Here is a 23,981-nt window from a genome sequence, read left to right as displayed (position 1 = left end):
AATGCACGTCGCTGCCCTATCGCCTCCAAGTGTCTGGACCACAGATGTGCACTACCACCACGCTCGGGCTGATGTTTAGGTAAATTCAATGTTCAGTTTCAGTTTCCTGCATTAACACTCAGCTGGGTGGCAGTGGTCAGATTGTGCGGCTCACAATACTAAGGTCGAAATCCAGATCAACGAAAAATTATTACTATTTAGTAGGTAGTCAACAGCAGTTGTTCTGTGAAAGTACTTTCCCTTCACGGAAGCAAGATAATTGGTTTTTTACCCTTCTATCTGGCAACAAAACTGACACCTTTTTACAAGGAGTCATGTTTGCATAGACCGCAATACCTGCAGTCATAATACAAACAAAAGACATAACTCTGATAATGTGCACTGTCGTTGAAGTTGATTGGTCCACACCCGAGACAGGTTTCCTTAGAGCCTAGTCTCACATGAGTTGGACCAGATGACGCCAAAATGGACCAACATTTGTGAAAAAGGGCATCATTCCTTATCGGATTTCTCCAGGCTAAATAAAGGTTCTGATTCTAAATGTGGACGGTAAACAAGACATAAGCGCGCTGCCCCACACTTTTGGTGCAAATAACTCAGATTTTGAAATAATTAACGGTCATAGAACCCAGATGAGAGCGTTACGGAAATAGCGCGGGTAATCGAGGGCGACCGCGTTGGGATCGAGCATAGCCGGGACTTTGGACTCGCGATGGCGCAAGCGTGGTCAGGCCAACAGTCTCCCCCGGGTTGCCGGGTCCTCCTCCTTTTTTTCCAGGAAAAAGAAAAATGATGGCTGGAATTCTGGTCTGAGTGGAAGGAGGAGTGGTGGAGACGTGTGTATGTGCGTGCGTTACGTAAGCATGTCTGCACTCGTGTACGCGTGTAATCGTGTGTGTGCGTGCATGCGTGCATGTGTAGTGGGTCCAACTGAGTCGCAGACGTTGTTCCTTTTAGAGGCAACACTTTTATTTGTAACACCGTAACACAAAGGGGTAAACTGCCCCTTTACCAGACTCCAGCGAGTTACTGCTACAAAGGGTCGATCCCTCACTCGGGTCTCCGACCATGTGGTTGCCTCGTAGGACGGAGAGCTTCAGCTTGAGACGTAGAGCTTCCCAGCTTATAGGTGTTGAACTTCCAGCTTGTAGAATGCAGCGACCCCGGTCCCGCTCAGGGACCCGCCTTATATCCCTCTCCGGTCGGGGCCTCTTCACCCTCGGCCCCGCCCACCTTCCTGAACATTCTCGTTCCCTCTCGATCCTCCTCAAGAGCTCTCTCCAGACACATGGTCATCCACTAGTCCCCCCACCTGGGGCCCCCTGTATGGACATTCCGGATCACGTGTCTATGGGGTCAACCAGAGTGCCATGGCCCGGGGCAACCCTGCCCCTGGGCTGACACTCACCCCTTCCCCCTCGGGGGAGCCCCCACCACACACTGTGCGTGGTGTCCGCACTATCCCAGTGCTCGCCAAGCCCCGTTAGGGCTGGTATTACACACAGCCACCCACATGGTGCTGTCCACAATGTAGGAACATCGAACGGCACGACCCTTCCAGGCCGGCACCATACAGTGACATCCCTGATGTCACTATATCACCCCCCCCCCCCCCTCGTAGCATCTAGCCTTCCCAGCTGTCAACTAGCCCCTCAATGAACAATAAGTGAAATGCAACGAACAAAAAAACAGTGTGCCTCAACAATAACAAGAAAATAAATAAATACCTCAACCCACTTGTACAAAAATGACACTATGCGGTGGTCCCGGCTCCGTGCGGGACACAGCGCAAGTCGCCAGCGCCCCGTCCCGATGCAAAAGTTGCTGGGCTCGGACGCACTTGGCGATTTTGTGGCGTGCGTCCGCTGGAGGCCCGTAGATCGAAGGCCTGCGTAAAGGTGGATCTTTTCAGCGGCGGGATGGCGAGAAACGCTGCAAGGGCGCCTTCGTCAAGGGCGACAGGTAGCGCCCACAGTACCTCCTTCTCCGACCACCCCGCCAAGCCGGCGTTCGCGAGGAACCGCCGCTTGAAAGCCACCCAATCGCTGTCGGGAGCCATGAAGTCTTCGACAAAGGGAAGCCGACATTGGAGAGCCGGGCTGTCCCTCAGCGCCGATGGCGCACCTTCAAGTTTGTCAGGCTGCGCGCTTCGCGCAGGCGGTAAAATGGTGGCCGATCGCGCGGGCTACGCCACCGCGTCTCCCGCCCGTCGTGAAATGGCAGCAGAGTTGCCATTCACGAGCGGTCTTGCCACTCCTCCCGTCGCCGGCGAGATCGCAAGGCTAAACTCCGCTAAGAGCGAAGTCGCCGTGTGGAGGAGCTCTGCGAGACGCTCGTGCGCCTCCCGGAGGGTCGCCGACAGCGAAGCATCGAGCGCCCGGATGGCACCCGGCTCCGCTGACAGCATCTCCCCGCATCCTCCGGAGCTGCAAGCTGCACGAAGTCCTCGTCGTCCTACGTCCAGGTACTTGGTCCGCAACGTGTAAAGTCTACAGCTTACTTGAGTAACTAGCGTGTTGGCCACTTCCGACACCAGTCGTAGTGGGTCCAATTGAGTCGCAGACATTGTTCCTTTTAGAGGCAACACTTTTATTTGTAACACCATAACACAAAGTGGTAACTGCCCCTTTACCAGAATACAGCGACTTACTGCTACAAAGGGTCGATCCCTCACTCGGGTCTACGACCACGTGGTTTCCTCGTAGGATGGAGCTTCAGCTTGAGATGTAGAGCTTCCAGCTTGTTGAATGCAGCGACCTCGGTCCCTCTCAGGAACCCGCCTTATATCCCTCTTCGATCAGGGCCGTTCCGCCCTCGGCCCCGCCCGCCTTCCTGAACATTCTCGTTCCCTCTCGATCCTTCTTAAGAGCTCTCTCCGGACACATGGTCACCCACTAGTCCCCCCCACCTGGAGCCCCCTGTGTGGACATTCCGGATGACGTGTCTACGGGGTCAACCAGAGTGCCACGGCCCGGGGCAACCCTGCGCCTGGGCTGACATTCACCCCCTCCCCCTCGGGGGAGCCCCCACCACCCACTGTGCATGGTGCCCGCACTATCCCAGTGCTCGCCAAGCCCCGCTAGGGCTAGTATTACACACAGCCACCCACACGGTACTGTCCACGATGTAGGAACATCGAACGGTACGACCCTTCTGGGCCAGCACCATACAGTGATATCCCTGATGTCACTACACATGCATGCGTGCGGAGAGCGGTAGTGTAGTGGTTAGCGCGCTGCGCTTTGAACTCAGTTATCCGGGTTTGATTTATGCTCACGGTCAACACCAGTGACAATTATCTGAACCGGTCCTGGGCCTCGCCGAGGTGGACTCAGCTTCCAATGAATACTTAGTGCAGTGTGTAGTAAATATCGCCAATGGGGAGAGAAAGGCAGCGGTGGTGCTCGAGACCCACTCCATTGTGTGCCGTGCGGGCCTTCATTGGCACTTGCCCCAACAATCTGTTAAGGTTATATGGGGGATCTTTGTCTTTGTGTGCGTGTGTGCGCGCGTGTGCGTGTGTGCGCGCGTATACTCGTGTATGCGTGTGATGGTGTTCCCAATGGAGGGTGATGGCAAGGCTCCCTGCTTACCGGATCAAGTGGTTCGAGTGCTGAATGTGGAAAGGAGCTCGCGTACACACAAACTTCAGCTGCAACGACAAGACGGACGTGAAAACGGGACAGGAATTAGTTTTGGCATAAAGGTTTTTTTGGAGGGATTTGTCTTGGAAATTATCCTTGGATTTGATTTGCCTCTGGGTGACAAAGCAACGTGTGTGTAGCGCCGTAGATGGGCCGCACTTACCTGGAATGGTGGACGGCGCCCATCTCGGGCGGTACCTTGTACCGCCAGGGGAGGGGCTGCTGTCCTTATCAGGGCCGGGACTCTGTGCGGCTCAGTGGTCGGAACTCGCACCCTGGCTAGGGCGAGCTAGAATAGCCTCCCCCGAGGCACCCATAGCCGGAGGACCCTGAGTGTAGTCCTGTGTTAGGGCAAGTTAGCCCGGAGGCAGTACCTCTCCAGACAGTGGTGTAGCCCTGAGTGTTCTGGGACTGTACTGCCGAGTGTGGTGTTAATAAAAAGTGTTGCCTCCAAGAACCATCTCCGACGTCTCCTGAATCCACAAACACTACATGTGCAAGAAGAAATGTCACCATTCTCCGCTGGTAGTTTTTTCTGTGAATGCACTTTTAACCCCAATGTATAGAATCAACAATGCCGGTGGCATCTTGTCCCAAAGCCAAGCATTTTGCATTCTGGAACTCCTTGCAAAAGGAAACGCATCCCACACATACCGTCGAGGAGTGACACAAGTACACCACTCCTGAGTTTGAATTGTGTTATTCTGCGGTCTAAACGGGACAGCCTTACCAATAGACCGGTGACTTTAAAACACACACACACATCCCTGTCCCACGGGCACAGCTAAACAAAGTTTCCCATCGGATCCTGCAGATTACTCCTATTGACGAATCAATGGTCAAATGTACTCCATATACTCAGGGAATAAGGTCCAGAAGGGATTGCATAGTTCAAACGTCAATAGTGTTAACAGGCAGCTTTTGGAAGGTCAAAAAGCTTCGTCTAGTTCAAATAACAAACATTGCAGCGAGGTGATGCCTACAGCCGAGTTCATGTGCTGGTTTCGCCTTTGTTAGGAATCATCAACACAGCCCAGCAGGTAACCTCCGTAATGTCACAGTATACATGGGCTGCTTTATGCATCAAAATGCAGCCATAAAATTAGCGAATGAGCGCAGCACCTTGCTGCCAATTATTAGATGAGTGCGATAACATCTTTAAAAACATTATTGGACCTGAAGAGGCCGCTCAGTGATCCCATGCATTACCAGCTTTGCATTTCGTGCTGTGTGGAGACAGTGAGAGTCTCATCTTTATGGCCCGCACCCCGAGACATTTACGTCGGAAATGCAATTCAATCTCCGATGTAACCACAGAAGAGAAATTTGGTGGGATTCAATGTTCTCTTTAACAAGATGGAAGAGGTGGCTCGGAATCAAGTTGCGAGTTAAAATCCTGGTTGGTGATTGACTCGGACTTGGATAGACTTGCTCCCACCACAAGAATGCCTCGATGCTCCTTTCAGATGGACGTCACTTGGACTTTTAGTCTTCTCTTCTGCAAGCGAGGGCTGAGCGAGCAGCACCTGTATCTGTTTATTGCTATTGTTGTTGTCACCGCTATTACGCTAGTTCCCCAGGAGAGCCTGATCGAGTCTCAAGACCCTTTGTCAGGAGGGTCCTGCTAAGTTGTCACAGTAGGGGGCGGGGGGGGCAACGTTCCAAAATGTAATCCCAATTGAGTAATGTTTTGCACCAGGATGTTTGGCGCATCACAAGTTACATTGTGCATTTTATTTGTTTGCATGCCAAGTGTTCCGAGGGCTCAAGGAGGTGCCGTGTGGACTGCGTGTGGCGGTGGTAGTTGGGACGGTCACTCACGGTGTGTGGCTGCGACGTTTTGTTCCGGATCGACACCTTGACAGTGCTGGAGGAGCCGAGCTCCGTCTGGGGGAAGGAGTATGACTCCCGGGGCACATAGAGCCCACCAGCAGCGGTGGTGGTAGCGGTGGCACCAGCACTCCCCTTCCTGCCCACACATCCCACAAAGCAACGCGCACCGTTAGCCCAAAACACGGTGGACGGTCTGCTACAGCGTTAAAAGAGCAGGATTCTAGTCCAAGTCTGTGCAGGAGCACGGTGGGTCCCACACCTCCTCATCGGTCCGCTGCACCAGTAGCGTTTAAATTAAGGATTCTGAAAAGTGTGCGAGCAAACCCACAGCTAAAGATGACGTGTGCACGTGAGAGCCGTGGGTACGCGGGTGCGGGTTACGGGTGTACCCGTCCTCGTGTGCCGGGCAGCCGTGGCTGTGTTGGGCTGGCGTGGGGAGCTCAGTGCCATCCCGCGCCCGCGGTGGGCTCGGTGCCGGCGCCGTCTTCACAAGGCCCACAGGAACTGCCTCCGCGTCGGTGCCTCCGCCCAGTGTCTCCCCGAGTGCCTGCGATGGACAAGGTGCCATCGTTAAGCCCCCCGCTCCAGGGTGTACGCACACTAGAGGTGGACTGCTGTAGCTGGTCAATGGCAGTGGTGTATTGTAGTTGGCATAGCCCAGCCCCTGGGCACTTGGGCCTCTATACTTCATAGCTATGCCACTGGTCAGTGCAGTCAGTGGTCACCAACATAAAGTGTCAATTATCCATCATCATAAAATAATAAAGTAACTTTTTTACCACATAAACATTAATTAAAATATCCTTTTGGTCCATCAGTCTATATGAGCCTTGAGGACAAATTATTTGCTAGAGGATAATACTGGGCCGATTCCAACGTCCTGAATCTCATCGTCACCGTCACCGGTTAAACAACATGTTGGTGCATTGTGCAATGAGTTATCATTACGATGACACCGTCACACATTGGCAGCTGTCCTGTGGATGGACTGGCCTTTTCCATGGGAATGTGGAATTTCCACCAATGTTTCAATTTGAGCCACTAACAGAGTTGAGAACTAACAGTGTTTAAATATAGAGTAAAATTGGCCTACTCTGGTGAATGAAGTCAGAAGGGTCCTTAATGTCCACTTCACAACAGCAGGCAAGCTTTGGTAACAATGCACAGATATTTTTCTTGTCCTCCCGTATCTCTGATTAAGCACAGTTGGTGACGTACGGTGCGAAAGAAGTCCAACATACATACACACTTATGGTCGGGAAGCTGCAGCAAGAATCAAGCCATTGGCTTACTCAGGCCACGTTTATGAATAAACCGCTCAAAGGTCCTCAGCGTCGATGCTCAAGCTAGTGTGTGGGGTGGCAAACATCTCTACCCCGACCCAGTGGTGGACATTCCACATGTCTTTCACAAGCGGTCATTCTATCCACAGGACAATTTTTGTTAACTTCCCACACAGTAGTGGCTGCACGCAGCCCAAGTTGGGTTTTGCGCTCGCACCCTCAGCGATAGCACAACTCCAACTCTGTCGACAGTGCCACCCGGCTGGCCTTGCAAGTATGTAATTATGGTTTGCATATTGCGCACGCGCTCCGGCGTACACATGCACACGCACGCGCGGGCGCACACTTACGCATTTAATAAGCACCCATCTCCCACTCATTAGGGAGGGAACCACGACAAATATAAAGGATAAGAATCCAATACAATTCCCCGCATCACATTCAAATTCAGAGGCATCAAAGGGGCTTTAATTGAAAAACTGGGATTTTTTTTTTAGGAGGGAAATAAAAATAAATAAAAAGCCAACACTTTAAAAATTAAAAGCACGGCGGGGCTTTGAAGCAGGTACCCCTCTGTTGGCAAGGACTTCAATACCAGGCGAACCCCACGCTGAAATTTGCATTTCATCAAAAGCTCCTAAACCTTGGGTCTGTTAATCCTTCATAACCCTCCTCCCTGGAGTTAATTTATTCTGTGGCAGTTTTTCCAGCTGTTTGGACTAACTCCGATGGTGGATGCGGTGTCGTTGCGGGGTTTTCCGCATGTGCACACACGTTCGATGGGCTGTAACTTAGAATATTTAATGTAAGAAAATCAACCCCTATAAACAATTCAACAAAAACTCAGCACAACCATCAAAAAATGCCATGAAATGGGAAAAAAAAAATCACAATTGGCAACATTTTGGGCAATGGGCCCTTCTTACAGCATCTCTGCTATGAAGACGGGCCATGTGCTGCTTAAGCACCACGGCCAATGCAGGATCACAATAACATGTGAATAACAAATTTATTCATTTATCACAATTATTCAATGTTAAGGAGCCTCGTACATTTTTTTTACGTACAAAAAAATGTACCCCGTATAGCCTTTACAGTGTTGGGGCAAGTGCTGTGAGAGAGCACCTATGAAGGCCGGCACGGCGCACAAGGGAGAGGGTGGTCTCGATGTTTCCATACTGCACCAGGTAATCATTTGAGGCCAAGTCGACCTAGGGGAGGCCCAGGTTCGTAGTGCATCGCACGAACCGCAGCACTATTGCTCCTCACAAACATACACATCTGTACAAGACAAATAACCCTCGTATAGCCTTAACAGACTTTTGGGGCAAGTGTTGTTAGCAAGCAGCGCCTATGAATGATGGCACAGCACACGAGGGGGGCCGGTGGCCACGACCACACAAAGCCACACCCAGGCACTAATTTAAGGCTGAGACGACCGAAGTGAGGGCCAGGATTGGCTCCGATATCGCTCGCCACTGATGTTAGGCATTGCCGAGAAATGAACTCGAATCCCTGCTTCCTTAGCGCTGGGGCGTTCTAACTACTGTGTCAACAAACAACAATCGCCATTCGCCACTAAGTGGCGGTGACATCACCACGGCGCTTGTGTCAGGCTATGTGCACGTTAAGGCCACGTGAAGTATCGAACGCCTGCTGGCAGGAGGTCACGGGGCAGACCCAGGTGCCATGGGTCGACTGAGATGACTGGCCGATGCACCACCTGTGCCCCGCTACACACGCACGCCACACACACGCATGCGTGTGCTGTACACCTCTGCCGAAAGCTGCACACGTGTGTGGTCCCGTAGGTGTGTGTGCCCTTCGGGGTGACACTCCAGGTCCCAGAACTGGGCGTAGCGTCCCCCATCGCGAGGCATGAATTCAGCCCACACCTGCGCAGCAACACAAACACAGAACGCTGGTGCTCACTGCAGTCCAGGAGAGGTTCGTTTTGCGGTAATCATTCCAAGCTGTGTGGACCTCGGGGAGGCTACCCTGGATTCTCATTTCAGGCCGAGTTGATCCAGGGGAAATTCTTATTAGGTCCCATTTCAGACTGAATCTGGGGGAGGACTTCGCTGTTTGAACATTTCAGAATGAAGTGACCTAGGAGAGGTCTTTATAACAGGTTCCTGGTTCAGGATGAGTTCGTCTGAGAACAGCTGTCAAAAAGTTGTCATTTCAGGTTGCGTCAACTAAGACGTATCCACAAATGCGGCGCTTGATTCAGGCTGGGTAGAGCTTGGGGTAAACAGGTACATGTAGATCCCTTTTTGTCAAGCCACTGTTGGAAGATGTGGCCTCTCCACATCTTGTGCGTCGTGGGGGTTATTGGACCATGTTTCACCAGGTTGGTTAGTGAGAGTTGGTGGGAGTGGAGAACATGAGTGTGGAAGCATAGAAGCACAGTACAAGAACGGAGTTTGCTTCCCTGCCTGCTGCCAACATAGCACAGCCCCATTGCTGCCAATAGCAACCTGAGGTGCATGGTGGCCACCCATCTGAGCTATCTAGGCTCAATCCGGTTGCATAGCACTCAGCACTAGATGTGCTCCCTCCATCCATTCCCCTGATCTTCGATATCAAGCTCTCTGGTTATCAGTTTAACAACACATCCTATATAAAGTTGTCATCCTCGGTTATAAAGCACGCATGCTGGGTCAACCGGCATACTTAGCTTCCAGTCTCATTGTACATTGCATCTCGCAACCTCCAATCTGGTTCAGGGGTTTCCTCCTTATTAAAACAAGGTGGCGAGATGTTAACTACCTCGCTTTGCATAAAGGTGGTCGTGGGTTGGATTCTGACCCTGACGCCTGCATATTTGGAGTTTGCATGTTCTCCCTGTGGTCGAGTGGATTTTTCTCTGGGTCCTCCGGTTTTCCCTCCAAATTTTGCACCAACATCCATTTAGAATATTTGGCTACTATAAATGTCATCATAATAAGCCACTTTTTTGAGATATCATTTGTGGCCAGGTCACTTCTGAAAAGAGAGCTATATAGCTAAGTGGGTTATTTCCCCTGAACCTCTGAATTTCATCTTTAAAGTTCACATCATGCATCTTATAAATGCATTCACAAATTAAAAGAAATTTAGTTCACGAGTGAAAGGGCAATTTGGTCAAAGGCTGACCTAGGCAGTGGCGGCCATCAGTGCGAGTGGAGCTGGTGGCCGGGAGTGGGGCGGGGAGCACTCACCGTGGCCTTGCCAGCGGCCTCCAGCGTGCCGGCCATGCGTGAGAAGCGGAAGGTGGAGTAGGTGGCACGGAAGACGTCACCAGAGCCAGCCACTCCCTGCCACGGGGGGGGGGTGGGGGTGGTGAGACAACAGCCTCAGCCGGACGGCGATGTCGCGTGACGTGTGAGGTACAACAAAAGAACCAAACACCCTTTCTTGCTGCATAGATGTTTCACTTCACTTGTTCATACCTCCCACCCTTGATGAGGAGCTGGGTTTACATTTTAAGCGTTGTCTATCAACTTCAATTGCGTTATTTTCTACTGGCCACTTGGCGTTTGGGCCTTTGGGCATGTGTTTAATAACCGTGATAAGATGAAATAAAAAACTTTTACGTGGATTATCACACACATGCGCATCTAGCCTGCACGCACCTTTGTGTTTGATCAGCTTCTCACAAATTACAGTGTTAGAATTATTGGTTCATTGTTCCCTTGGGTCAAATAGGTGCTGAGCAATGCTCATCTCCATTGGTGGCCTCGAACCAGCAAAACTTTCGAGACTCACTTTACCACAATTCATCAGTGATGACACCAATCCCAGGCCAACAGATTAATGTTAAAACGTAAATTACCTACACAGTCCCTAAACGTGTCCAGAAATCATCACTGTTGATCACACACACATACACAAGGCTGACGTGTTTCTGATGACCGCACAGCAGCTGCCCACCTTGACATACGGAGGAGCAAAGGAGGTGAGGTACCACTTCACCTCCTCAGTGCCACGGTTGGTGAACTCCAGCGCAGCCTCTGTGACAAACGACAGATTTGGTGCAACCACATACGCATGTACGTCATCAAAACTACCACCGCTATGAATCACAAATCTATTTGATGGCAAGTGTTGTTTGCAAGCACCTATTAAGAGCTATATATTTGTGCTGTACATATATTTATGTTGTAGAGAGAGGCAGTCAGTTGTAGGGTTTGGGAAAAAAAGGTCTTTATAGCTTGGCCTTGAACAGCGGTTGAGAGCCGACAGCACAGATGGCTGAAGGAATGCAATTTCAGACAAGTGCCGCAGCAGACGAGACTGAGTAAGAAGATAGTACGTTTGGTATTCGCACCATTTTTATAACGCGAGGCTATCACAAAGGCACTACTGTGTCACAGACGCGGACTGCAGTCGTTTCACAGTAGGGAGCGATTTGCTGTGTAATTCCAATGGAGGAATTTGCAGAATATTTCACAAATTTAATGACAAAACAGGCACACAATGGCATTACGGGATCTTTAATGTTTTCTCTCAGGCAGATGGTGCGTATATTTTATTTACGATAAATACACGCGCAGTGTTAACCAGGGTGGCCTACTGGATTTGAACCGCGAAACTCTGAAACAAGTGGTGAACGCGCTACCACTGGAGCTGTGTCACCGTCCCGTGAATGCTGACTGGGGGTTTTGAAAATAAATCATTTGTTGGTGGGACAGAGGGCACGAAAGTGGTGGAGAGAGAAGGCTGCCGGGTGAGTCAATGGAGGAGGCTCTGCCACCCACAGGAGCTCCAGAAAACCGCGCTTCCTCTACTCACGTTTGCGCGATTCACGAAACAATACGACAGGCGGAACAAACGTGGAACTCACTGGACGTTTCTCCGACGCGTGTCGCTGGGAAGTACACGGTCTTGTTGGACACCTCCACGCCGCCGAGCACTGGCAAGGGCAGAGACCGTCTTGCCTGTATGCTCGGTGTGGCGAGCAAGGCGGGCGGCATGGCGGGTGGGATGGCAGGTGTGGCGGGCGTGGCGTGTGGAACGGCGAGCGTGCGTCCCACCGCGGGGCCTGGTGACACCATGTCAGCCTGCACCAGATCCTCTCGGATCTGCACGCGCACCACCTGGACGGCGCCCAAGTGATGCGAGAGTGACGCGAGTGATGAGATGCATGGCTGCTCGCAGTTCCAGATTGAAAAGGCAACCAAAGTCCACCTCGGATTTTCCAGAATCGGATGCTAATGCGCGTGGGTTGATGTATTGTAAAGACGTTTTGAAATGTTGCAGATATTTTACGTTCATTCAAGTGTGTATATTTGCTTGTACTTATGACCAAACCACCCAGAATGCATGTAATCTCATAAAATGTTGAGAGCTCAGCAGGGTTTGAACATGTAGTGCCTGGATGGGCGACCACCATGCAACACAGGTGTTATAGGCTGTGGGGCTACAGTGTCAGCAGAGGACAGTGCAACAATGTTCCTTGGCTTCACCAACCCACAATAACCAGCAAGACGAAGTATGGTCAAATAACCGCCACAATCTGCACGGCATGAGGAAGCCCCTTATCCAGCAGTAGAGTTATGAAAGGGCTGTACAAAAACACCCCTCGTATAGCCTTAACAGACCGTTGGGGAAAGTGCTGTTAGTGAGCACCAATTCAGGCCGGCATGGCACACGAGGGGGACAGGTGGCCAGCACCATGCGCAGCATAGTGGCGATGTTTACACATTGCACCAGGTACTCATTTGTGGCTGAGTAGACCGAGGGGAGGCTCTGGACCAGTTCAGATAATCGTCACTGATGGTGACCATGAGCGGGAATCGAACCCAGGTCGCCAGCAAAGTAGTGCAGCATGCTAACTGCTGCACTAACTGGTGTGTGTATCTGTGTGTACACAACAACAACCGCCATTCCCCACGAAGTGGCGGTGACATCACCACGGCGCCTGTGTCAGGCCAGGTGCACTTTGAGGCTATGTCGAATGTCGAAGGCTCACTGACAGAAGGTCAAGGCACAGACCCTGATTCCATGGGTTGGCTGACTGAGATGACTGGCAGATGTACCACCTGTGCTCCCCATTGTGCAAACTCTGTGTTTTAGCCGCGCAGACGGTGCTAACTGGGACAGATGTTCCTTTCTAGGTCCCCACGTTTTGCAAGCAAAGAGAAGGGAGGGCATAACTGTGGCCGAGAAAACCCGGAGCTTTGTATGGAGTGACAGGCCAGGTAGCCATCTCGACTGTACCCGAGCATCAATCAATCTCCGATTGTATCTATATTAGATGGGAATTCCACCGGTACATCCATGGGAAGAGTCTTAAATAGTGTTGGGGTCAGAGGAAATCCCTGTCGTACCCCAAGGTGAACAGAAAATTGTTCTGACACTCAGCCTCGCAATTTTACCCGAGCCTGCCCATCATCATGAAGGTCCTTAATGATTATAAGCAGACGTCTGGGACTCCAAAAGCATGGAGAATAACCCAAAGCTCTGGCTTTGACCAGGTCAATAAAGCAAAGATGTAGGTCCTGTTGACCTCTGCTGTAGCATACAGACAGACATATAAATTGGTGTCAGTGCAGAACCGCTCTAGACAAAAACCACATTCGGGCTCCGCAAGCTTCTCCATAGCATATCTAGCGATGTTAAATTATTCTTGCCAGCACCTTTCCCAGGACACCGAGGAGGGAGATACTCTGGTAGTTGTTGCAGTCAGTGTGGTCACCCTTTTTAAAAATGGGGCCCACCAGGGCATCCATCCAATCTTGTGGAACCCGTCCTGTGCACCAAGACGGTTGTAATGATGTCAAATTGGATAGTCTGCACAAAAACGCCACCCTCCGCCTCACCAGTTTGGCTGAGAGGTCATCTCTCTCCGGAGCTTTACCTGGTTTCAAGTTCAGGATCACCCTACACACTTGCTCAACAGAGGAATCATCAGCCAATCGCTAAGGAGTGGCGATTTCCTCCAATATTTGGGGCACAGCAGCACCAGCAAGGTGAACCCCACCTTGCCCTATAATAATATTAGAGCTAAGGGGGTTCCCCTCCCCCAAAACCTCACAGAAATACACAGTAAAACCTGTGAACCTGTTCACACATATACACACACACATTTGCGTGCAGGCTAAGTTCAGGTGTGCTCCTTGCACAGCCCCTACCTGCTGCTGGTTGTCACAGTGCACGTAAAGCCGGCCACTCCAGGGCAGCTTCGTTTTTGCAGACGTAGATGACGTGGGGCTTACCAGGATGAGCAGCGCCCCCCTGCTCACACGCACATAAGAGAGCTCAGCTTTAAAATAATCCTGGCCCCATGAGATCTACCAATCAGCAACAGCTCACAAATGAAATGTATCTGACACTGATAACTGCTGACATCTAAGCCGCACGAATCAGTTACGAGAGCGGGACATTTTTGACCAGACAACGGTGGATTTATAATGTTAGCACGCTCAGTCACTGCAGTCACTGGAAGGGAATTTTGCTCAGCCACTTCGGCCGGCTGAATGTGTCACTCAAATGCTGATATTTACACCCTGTACCTGGGTAATCGTTTTAGGTTAGCTTGACCCACAGGATGCTCAGGACAGCTTCTGATACCACCTGCTATTGATTTGCATGACTGGGATCAAAGCTTGGTCCATGTAGGTTGTAATGCAGTACGTGAACCACTTGGCCACCACTACCCTAAGAGGACACAACACCACCCCACAGAAGTTACCCCCATCCAATATTACACATGTCGAGGCAAGCACGAAGAAGACCTGCGTAGCACACAAGCACATCATGTGACCAACATCACATCAACACAATTGCCCTTGTTATCTCGTACTAATGTTCATGACCAGACTGCAACAAGAACTAACTTTAGGCCGAGTTAACCTAAAGGAAGCAAAGGACATGTTTAGACACCAACTGCAACAACTACATCAACCATAGGAAAGAAGAAGAGCAACAACTACAATTTCACATTCAGGTGGTCAAGCTAGACAACGGAGTCAGGGGTAGCGGAGTGTATCGCCTTGATGTTTCTTTCGTATTTGTGGATCGGAACTTGCATCGTTATACATTGCACTGTCTGTTCTGGATGACCACAGTCGAACACTACTGGAGATTTGTTTAATCTTTCATTTGTGTGTAGTGGGTTCGAATTAGGTGCACACACACGCAGCTTGGAGGCAACACTATTAAACGGTAAGTAATATAACACTGTACATGAGGTGGTGACCACCTTCCTCAACTCACTAACACTCTGGAACATGACACAGAGTGGACCAGGCAGGCCACGGCCTGCCTGGCCCAGGACGACGACCCGGGACTTGAGAACCGATGATGTCGTCTTCACTTCGGAGTACAACAGCCTCGAGCTGCGTTCACACGACGCTTATATCTGCTCTGGCGTGGCCGGCTCCGCCCAGGCGTGGCTGGCTCAGTCCAGGCCACTCCTCCCTTCCCAGGCCACGCCTCCCTTCCCCACCTCTGGGAAGGTCCGGGTCCCTCCACCACGAGACCCCCCAGGCGCCCCCTTGGGGCCCCCAGCCCTCGTACGGGCCGACACAGTAGTGACCGTTCTATGTCACTACATGTGCATCAGGTATCTGAATTTGCCATGGTTTGTGCAGTGGATGCAGTTTAGGGTGGACCATGAGCTTCAGTTTTCAGTTTCAGTTTCATTTATTAGGTATAACCCTGTGAGCCATGAGTCTCTTGACTCAGGTGCAACCGAAACAAACAAAACATGAACAAGAAACATCTTAAAGTGACTACACGCAACAGAAAAATCCAGGAAAAAACAGCAAAGTCTTCAGAATGGCCTGAAATCAAATGTATCGTTCAGGATGACCGCTGCAATGCATGATTTTGAGTTTTGATTATAGTGTGCTGATCTTTAAAGGTGTATTCGTGGAGGATCAAACCCAGAGATCTTCTGCGTTGGGTCTTTCACCACACAAGGTGTTAGTTTGGGAGTTATTTTGAACTCCATTCAGCTCTCCAAGCTTCACCAATTGCATTGATGTTGCAGTTGGCCAGTAGTTAGAAGACTTGTACCGATTCAGCTTATTTGATGAACTGCCACGAGTCACGGCACGTCTCGTATAAAGGTAACATTGCATATAATTTGCAAAGCTTGTGCACCATGGATCTCCCTCGTAAAATAGCCGGGCAACTGGCTAAACAGGATAAACCGTGTAACAAATTAAAATAAACTTAACGTACGTATCACACGTATGTATCGTGAGCACAAAGATTTGATTTTCACCATTCAAGTGATGGAACTATTTTCATGACTCTGGAAGGTTCTCCGTCCCAAGTACTCATACTCTCACTCTCACATACACATGGCCACGAACAGGTCTGGCCATCACTCACTGTGGGTCGAGCACACCCTGATGGGGAGTGACGGTCAGGCAGTGCGCAGGCCAGGACAGTTCAAACGGCAGCGCTCGTGATGTGTGGTTCCTCAGCGTCACGCGTCCTTCGGAGTAACCTTCAGCAGACAAAAATCACCCGTTAGGTGTGCTCTCCTCAACCCATCAATGATCGCTTAGCGTGCAAATTATTGCCACTGATTCGGAGGCCGAATAGTCGACAATCAACCTCTCTCTCAGAATTGCATACATCATCACCACGACTGCACCTTTTGGCAAAATTCCTACGAGTCAAGCTCAAGGCATCACGACAACCAGCGTTGTCGATGCCGCCAGCGCGAGCTGCTGTGTGAGTGAGCGAGCCGTCAGCGCGAGCTGATGTATGTAGCGAGTGAGCGAGGCGGCACTGTGCCCGTTCGTACCGATGGTGGGCGCCGGCAGGAGCAGTAGTGTGGGTTCGGCGCTCCATGCGCTCGCCTCCACGCCCGCGGCCGCCCCCTCGCTCTGGGGTCCCCGCACGGGCAGCACATCCAGTGAGGTGCTGCCATGCTGCCTTGTCGCCCGTTGGGCCTCACCTTCCCTGTACATTCCAGTCACCGGTGGGCTTAAAGTTAAACTCTGTTCTACGGTCGTGCTCCATGGACCCAGACCAAATGTTTTACTTGTTGGTACTGCATTACTGCATGAGATAGAAACACAAAGTTGTACCAAGTGCAAAGAGTAGTTCATTATGCAATCTACTCAGTAACAAAAAACTCACATCCATCGATAACACCTCCTTAAAAGGGAAAATCTAATAGACAACTTTCAGGCAGTGACCCTTGTTCACATCACATAGATGAAGAAGGGTCCTTGCCTAAAGCAGCCAATTATATATTTAAAAAATTCCTTTATGTCAGTGTAAGTCATGAATGTGTCGTTATTTACTCGTCAAGTAATGTATTTTATTTACTCAATACATCTTGACCTAAAGCTTTCGTGACTGCAGGAATTAATATTCAATGGGTCTTTCAGTAAGGTCACATAGATAGGTTCAAAGAAAATAACAAAAAATAACATTAACATGCTAATTTCTCACATTAACATAATCACCGCGGGACATTTACATGCAAATTTTTACCTGGCAGCCCTTTGATTGGTGGAAAACCCACCACCGCCGCAGTCGCTGCCCACCACTTACATTAACATTGGCTGCTGACATTTGGGCTACGCCCATTTCAATCCTTTATAAACAGTTGTCTTTAGAAGCTAACCCCCCTTTTCCTGATGACGCCCGCTTGTGTTGCGATTGAAACGTCGTAGTTTTTTGCTATTTTCTTTGAACGTATCTACGTGATCTTACCGAAAGACCCAAATAATAATAATACAGTGGTACCTCGGTATACATCGTTAATTCGTTCCAGAAGGTAGGACTTACACCAATCGTGAACGGGGAATACGCGGGTACTATACGCGGTGACTCATCCCGACCCATACAAGTTCTAGCAAGCGTGTCGTATCCCAAGCAAGACGTCGTATCCCAAGACATTTTCTCTCTCGAAAAACACGACGTATACCAAATTCGACGTATTCCAAAGCGGTCATATACCGAGGTTCCACTGTAATTACTCAATACATTATTATATAACTACTTTCATTATCCACATACAGAAACTGGCATCCCTAAATATTTGCCAGCACCCCCCGATATAAAATTCTGCTCTGGCCAAGAGACGAATGGGGGGTGACAAGGTGGCTCAGGAAGCTGAAACCATGTCAGAGACACTCAGCTGTCTCCACTGAGAACCTGGGTTTGAATCCAGGTTTGTACCGCCCCGTACTGCAGCTCTCCCACCTCTCAACATTAAACTGGGTTCTCAGGCATGGAAAGATCGAAAACAGCGGGGAACCTGGTTTAATCTTGGGTGACCAAAACCCAGATTTGAACCTAGGATCTCAACTGTGCAACCGTGCTGATTTAGGGCTCTGACGCAGCCATCTTAAGAACCCCGATGAGCAACCTGAACCAACCGAGTTTCCCCTCGAAAATTAACATTGGGGAAACGTGCAATCCAACGCGTACCTGCTGGTGCTGCGCCGCTGGCCACCGTCATCCCTCAGGTGAGTCTGCAGGTGCACAGAGTTCATTCAGCATCAATTATATTATCAGTCCACCCTCTCACTGTGAGACGATGAAGGGCCCTTGACCCGAAACATCATCTACTATACACTCTTCCTTTTAAGGACCCAGTGTTATTGACAACTGTGTTGAGTTTGTCACGTGCTCTGTTCATCCTACAGGCACAACATTGTCCAGCAGGTCGATGTGTGAGAACGCAAGCGTGCGTGCAAGAGAATGAGTGAATGAATGATTAAATTAGCGCATAAGGAAGTGAGAGAATAAGTGTGCATGAAAGAATGAGTGGATGATTAGTTGAGGGAAAAGCTGAATGAGTGAATATGTGATCACCTGGGCAAGTCGCGAGTAAGCGAGCTTTATGATGGAATGACCGAGCGCAGTGACTGAGTGGAGCGACTGGGCGGAGTGACCGAGCGAGTAACCGAGCGGAGCGACTGAGCAGAGTGAACAAGAGTGACCGAGCGAGTGACTAAGTGACCGAGTGGAGTGACCGAGCGGATTGACTGAGTGAGTGACCGAGCGAGGGACTGAGTGACTGAGTAAGTGACCGAGCGAAGTGACCGAGTGAGTGACCGAGCGAGTGACTGACCGGATTGACCGAGCGAGTGACTTGAGGAAGTGGCCGAGTGGAGTGACCGAGCGGAGTAACCGAGCGGATTGACTGAGTGAGTGACTGAGTAAGTGACCGACCGACGTGACCGAGCGGAGTGACCGAGCGGATTGACTGAGTGAGTGACTGAGCGAGTGACCGAGAGGAATGACTGAGCAGAGTAACCGAGCATAGTGACCGAGCGAGTGACCGGGCGATCGTCCGCAAGATCTCCAGGCACCTCTGCTTGTGCCGTGTCCTCCAGGCTGTCGGCGTAACCCGTGTCAACCGTGTCGGTGTCTGCAGCCGCTCCCGGCTGGACCGCACGCCCCGCGAGAGACAGCAATACACGGCTCATGTGGCTGTAGAAGGAGGCGGCGTCATTGGGCCGCTCTGGAAGGTCGTACACTGCACCCACACAGAACCGCGATGCATTATGGACTCTCATTCATATATCACGCATAGTCAGCAAAGATCCATTGTGCCAAACGTGTGACCTCTTGCAACAGCATTCAGATGAACTGCTCTTGCTGTCATACCGTTGTCGAGTGATTTGTTTGATCCACGGATCACGGGGGTGACCACAGGAGCAGAGCCATTCCTTTGAGGGTCGCAGTCCGCTTTGAACATCAACCGCCAAACCAAAGTGAGTGCCATTTGCTGGAGTCTGCGCATCAAGACGGGGTGACGTGTCGACAAAGTGACAGCCATCGCCCTCAAACTAAGCTCTCGATCGCTAGGAGACCGGTCTCAGATGCAATGGTGAAATTTCTGACGATCGCCGAACCATCGGATACCGAGAAGAGGTCTTTGGCATCCCATGTGGAAGGACTGCAGTCGATCCAAAACAGCCTGGAAGCAATGGCCAGGCCTCCGTACCATACAACAACACTGACAAAATATAGCACCAAATGCGGTTCAGACCATTAATTATTCCTGAGGCCAGGCCAATTCAGGGCATGACATCAGGTCTACATCGTTCGTCAGTGGTCTGTATAGATCCCAATTAGATAAATGCCTCCACTGCTTCAACAGCATTACTGTTGATTACGCAGGGTGCTTCTTGAGGTCCGGAGAAGCCCAAGTTCTAGACTCAAGGCAAGTTTTTTCTTTATATACTTACACTTGTTAACCCAGGAAGGCCTCACCAACTCTCAAGACTTTTTTCTGGAAGGTCCTGGAAAAGTTTTGCAGTCGGGGCAATGTTGCTGCCGTGTGTGATCCCAATTGAGTAATGTGCAGGTAATATTTCAGCATTGGGATGTTTGGCCAATGGAGAAAACTGGACAATCGGGAGGGATCCATAAAGAACCGGGGGAGGTACATACACATAGGTTTCTAAGTTGGGAACTGAACCCAGGCCCTTCTTGCTGTGAAACACCACTGTTACCACTTGCACCACCCTGCTGGCCGAACACTCAGCATCTATTTAAAAAATACACATGTACATGTCAATCAACTTCTGGATAAGGGTCTTCCGATGCTGCGCAGGTCGAGAAGGTGATTTTACCAAACTTAATCATGATTGCTCGGTAAGTTCCATTCGTGTTTTGGGTTGTTGTCGCCGTTAAAGGATTACACGACACGATGAGGTTTTGCATGAAAGGCCAGTGTGCCAACACAACCCACACTGCCTCAGTCTCCTGTCTCTTTTCAGAAAGGGTGTTTATTTTAGACAGAATTAACCCAGAGTTGCCACAGAACTCGTGCAGAATGCCAATTTCCACTTGTGCTGTAGTTCATGGCCATGATTGGAACATGGGTCACTGGGATTGTTACCGAGTGCAGGAAAACCTTTCCAAACACAACTCCATCGAATGCGCGCTTCGGCTCTGCTACACGCATTACCTGATGAGCACGTGTCGTGCCGGGTACGTGTCGTGACGAGTGCGTGTCATGATGGGTATGCGGTCGTGTCAGGTACGCAGTCGTGCCGGGAATGGGGTCGTGACGGGTACGCGGTCGTGACGGGTACACGGTCGTGAAGGGTACCGTTTTCCAGAACACATGGGTGATGTTTCGGCTCTATGTGGTTAGACGCTGCAAAGATTATCATCTCCCCTCATGCACAATGGCACATCTCGAATGTTCACATATTGACGCATGCGTCTAGATGTCCAGTCGTTGAGGACTTCATTTCATACGGATGCCTGGATGGCGAATCATTAACGTTCAAGTGACAGGGACGAGCGTCGGGCTGGCAATTCAGTTTTAAAGTGAGCACTGCACGCAAGTGGCGTGGTACGGGAAGAGTAATGGAGATGGGTGTTTTGTGTTGAAATTGAAAAATAAAGAGTGTACACACACACACACACACAAGAAATGAAGAGCGACTCAGCATCCATCAGTACAAAAACAAGAGCAGAAACCTTAAAAGCATTCGTTAAGGGAGAGGGGTGATCATTTCGAACCCAGGAACACAACCATATATGTACCATAAGGTATATTATTTGTTGAACACAGTTTTGCCCAAAAACGGAAATTTACATAAACACAACTCCCACTTTTGGCAAGGTCTGCCTGGATAGGAACCACTTACTCCATATACACAAACCAATATAAAGGTCAATGTTTTAGCCTCACAGAATCAAGGAGCGAATGCTGTTACCGAGCACATATTAAGGCTGGCACGGCCCATGTGGGAGTGTTGAAGCGATCATATTAGACAAAGTGAACCTGGGGAAGAGTTCAAAATATTTACTGGTGTTGTGCAGCCTGAAATGAGGTCTTCACATTGTATTGATAGTCACATTTTAATGTGCAATTTAATTGAGGGACTGTGTGTTGGCTTGGAGTGGTCTGGAACTGTTGTTGATCTTTTGCTGTCTTGCCCCAAGGTTGCATTTGTTGTTGACAAATCGGAAGGAATTTACGGACAATTTATACTTAAAGTATAAACTTTATTTTTACGTATTTATTTATCGTGACTAGCTTTACCTTTTCTCTACTTTGCACTCCTAATGGTTTTTGTATTGTTTGCTGTTGTAACTTGCTGACCCGCCCAGACTGGACACCTGTGAAAAAGAGCTTTATAGCTCATCGGATTCCTCTCACAGTCTAAATAAATAATTATTAACAAGATTCCGATTATGGATCTCTCCAAGGGGCCACTACTCCTAGGTCATCTTGGGATGAAATAAGGTCGCGGGCGAAGACCTTCCCCTTGGGTCAGCTGAGCATGCAGCGGTGGTGCACTTACCCTCGGTCACGGCCTCCTCCCCTGGGAAGGGCACATGGAAGTCGACGGCCCTCAGGGGGTTTTCCTCCGACAGCGCCGGCTTCCACCTCCCATCTGTCTGTGCCACGGCCCTGTTGAGCACACGTGCCACTTAGTAACAGAACCCAGTGTACAGTAAAGTTGTTAATAAATGCGTTGCCTCCAAGAACGGTTTGTGAGCCTCAGTTACATACACTACACATACATGGACTGACACACACACATCGACTCACACACATATATGTAGCGCTGTAAATGGGCTACGTGTACTTACCTGCAGTAGCAGACAGGGCCCACCAGGGGCAGTAACTTGGATCGGCATGAGGGTCGCTAGATTCCCCAGCCCCAAACCAGGGGGGGGCTGCGGGGTGTTCTAGGATGCCCCGAGACCCCCCCTGGAACTCTCTGGAAGAGAGGCGTGGCCAGGGGCGGACACACCTGGGAAGGTGTATAAAAGCCTGACCTCTGGACGAGTCCGGGGCCAGTCCGAAGACCGAAAACCAGCCAGCCTAGGACCCTGGGAACTCCCGGGGCCCGACGTCCTTGTAAGGGCCAGGACGGAGAGGGCCAGTGCTCGAGACCCATACCTTGGCTGGGTCGGGTCAGTGTAGCCTCCCCTAGGTCACCCTTAGCCGGAGGAGAGAGAGCCCGTGGTCCCAGCACACGAGCCCGGAGGTCGTACCTCCCCAGGTAACGGGTATAGGGGCCGCCGTTACCCCTTTGTGTTAGGGACCGTTACTATTGCTGTTACCGTTATTGTAAATAAACGTGTTACCTCTACAAGCCGTCTCCACTCTCCTTGAACCCACTGCACATACATCGACTCACTCACACATCGACTAACATACACACCGACTAACACACACACACATCGACTTACACACATACACATCCACTAATACACACAAATCGGCTTACACACACACACACAGCGACTTTCACACACACACACACATTGACGCACACACTCATCGACCCACACACACACACACATCGACCCACACACGACGCACACACATATGGACTCACACGCACACATGGACGTCTACACACACACATTATTACTTTAATATTTAAGAAGTAAGTTTTTTTCATTAGTTTTCTATGTGCGTTACTTTAGCGAAAGAAGCAAGGAAGATGGAAAATGCAGGTGTGTAATAAGTAATTAAGAGCGAGGGCGATGGTGTTCCGCCATTTTTGTGCAAACATTTTGTGCGAGCAAAAGCTGTAAATAAATGAAAGTCAACGATTCAAAAATCAACTTATCCTACCTGTAACTATGAGCAGATGCGCACCAATTAAGCATAATTGACATAACGTCACTGCTCAACCCCCGTACTGAGGGGGCAAGTGTAAATATGTTCGAATGAAGACGAAATAGCATACAGTATATTTCTTTGCTTTTTGGTTATTTCGGTAAAGTCATATAAAAGAAAATAAATTAAATAATAGAATACGACGTTTCGATTGCAACACAAGCAACCGTCATCAGGTAGAACTGAATTTGAGAGAGAGACAAAACACAGACACGGAGTCACACAGACACATAAGCAGAGAGTGACAACATAGACACAGAGAGAGAGAGACACACACAACATAGACACACAGAGACCCATTGCCTCTGTGTCAAGGCCTTAAATAGAGAGAGAGGTGGGTCTGTTGGAGCAGAGAAATTAGCATGTCAATCAATCCACCCCGAAGCAAAGAAGATCGAATGGTCCCCATGAGAGCCTGGTAAATTTTAGAGAGAGACAGAATGAACCAAATCCAGGTAGCACGGCTTATGCCGGCTTATGCCATGCTACCTGGGTAATTTTATAAAGTTAAACCCGACGGTGCATGAGCCAAATCCCTCGCAAGTGTTGGCCACACACAAACAGGCAGACAAAAAAATCATTTTATAGGTTAGACTAGTGGGAAGAACCCGGCATTGCCCGGGCGAAAAAGACACACACACACACCGACCTACA

At 50.0% G+C, this 23,981-nt stretch overlaps 1 protein-coding gene across 6 annotated transcripts in view; it reads right to left on the bottom strand.

Annotated features, from left to right (window-relative positions):
* CEP192 (centrosomal protein 192) overlaps positions 1-23,981 on the bottom strand; it is a 126,574-nt gene that overhangs the window by 6,488 nt on the left and 96,105 nt on the right. For 5 of the 6 annotated variants that reach the window (XR_009756626.1, XR_009756628.1, XR_009756627.1 and 2 more), the window contains exons 33-45: positions 21,994-22,103; positions 19,036-19,202; positions 18,149-18,192; positions 16,509-16,666; positions 16,088-16,205; positions 13,879-13,981; positions 11,589-11,841; positions 10,676-10,755; positions 9,964-10,059; positions 8,536-8,655; positions 5,867-6,024; positions 5,466-5,613; positions 3,594-3,652 (exon numbers count right to left, since the gene is read on the bottom strand). Coding sequence is in view for 3 of the 6 variants with exons in the window: in XM_061571957.1 (XP_061427941.1) it covers positions 3,594-3,652; positions 5,466-5,613; positions 5,867-6,024; positions 8,536-8,655; positions 9,964-10,059; positions 10,676-10,755; positions 11,589-11,841; positions 13,879-13,981; positions 16,088-16,205; positions 16,509-16,666; positions 18,149-18,192; positions 19,036-19,202; positions 21,994-22,103 (1,614 nt within the window). In the remaining 3 variants the exon portion in view is untranslated. The remainder of the gene's footprint in view (positions 1-3,593; positions 3,653-5,465; positions 5,614-5,866; positions 6,025-8,535; positions 8,656-9,963; positions 10,060-10,675; positions 10,756-11,588; positions 11,842-13,878; positions 13,982-16,087; positions 16,206-16,508; positions 16,667-18,148; positions 18,193-19,035; positions 19,203-21,993; positions 22,104-23,981) is intronic. The other variant, XM_061571958.1, reaches the window with a different exon arrangement.

The sequence above is a fragment of the Lethenteron reissneri genome, chromosome 49 (genome assembly GCF_015708825.2).
Source record: "Lethenteron reissneri isolate LAM-NWPU_2019-01 chromosome 49, ASM1570882v1, whole genome shotgun sequence".
Classification (NCBI taxonomy): Eukaryota; Metazoa; Chordata; class Hyperoartia; order Petromyzontiformes; family Petromyzontidae; genus Lethenteron; species Lethenteron reissneri.
The sequence above is the reverse complement of the archived record's forward strand: the minus strand, read 5'-3'. Positions and strand labels throughout refer to the sequence as shown.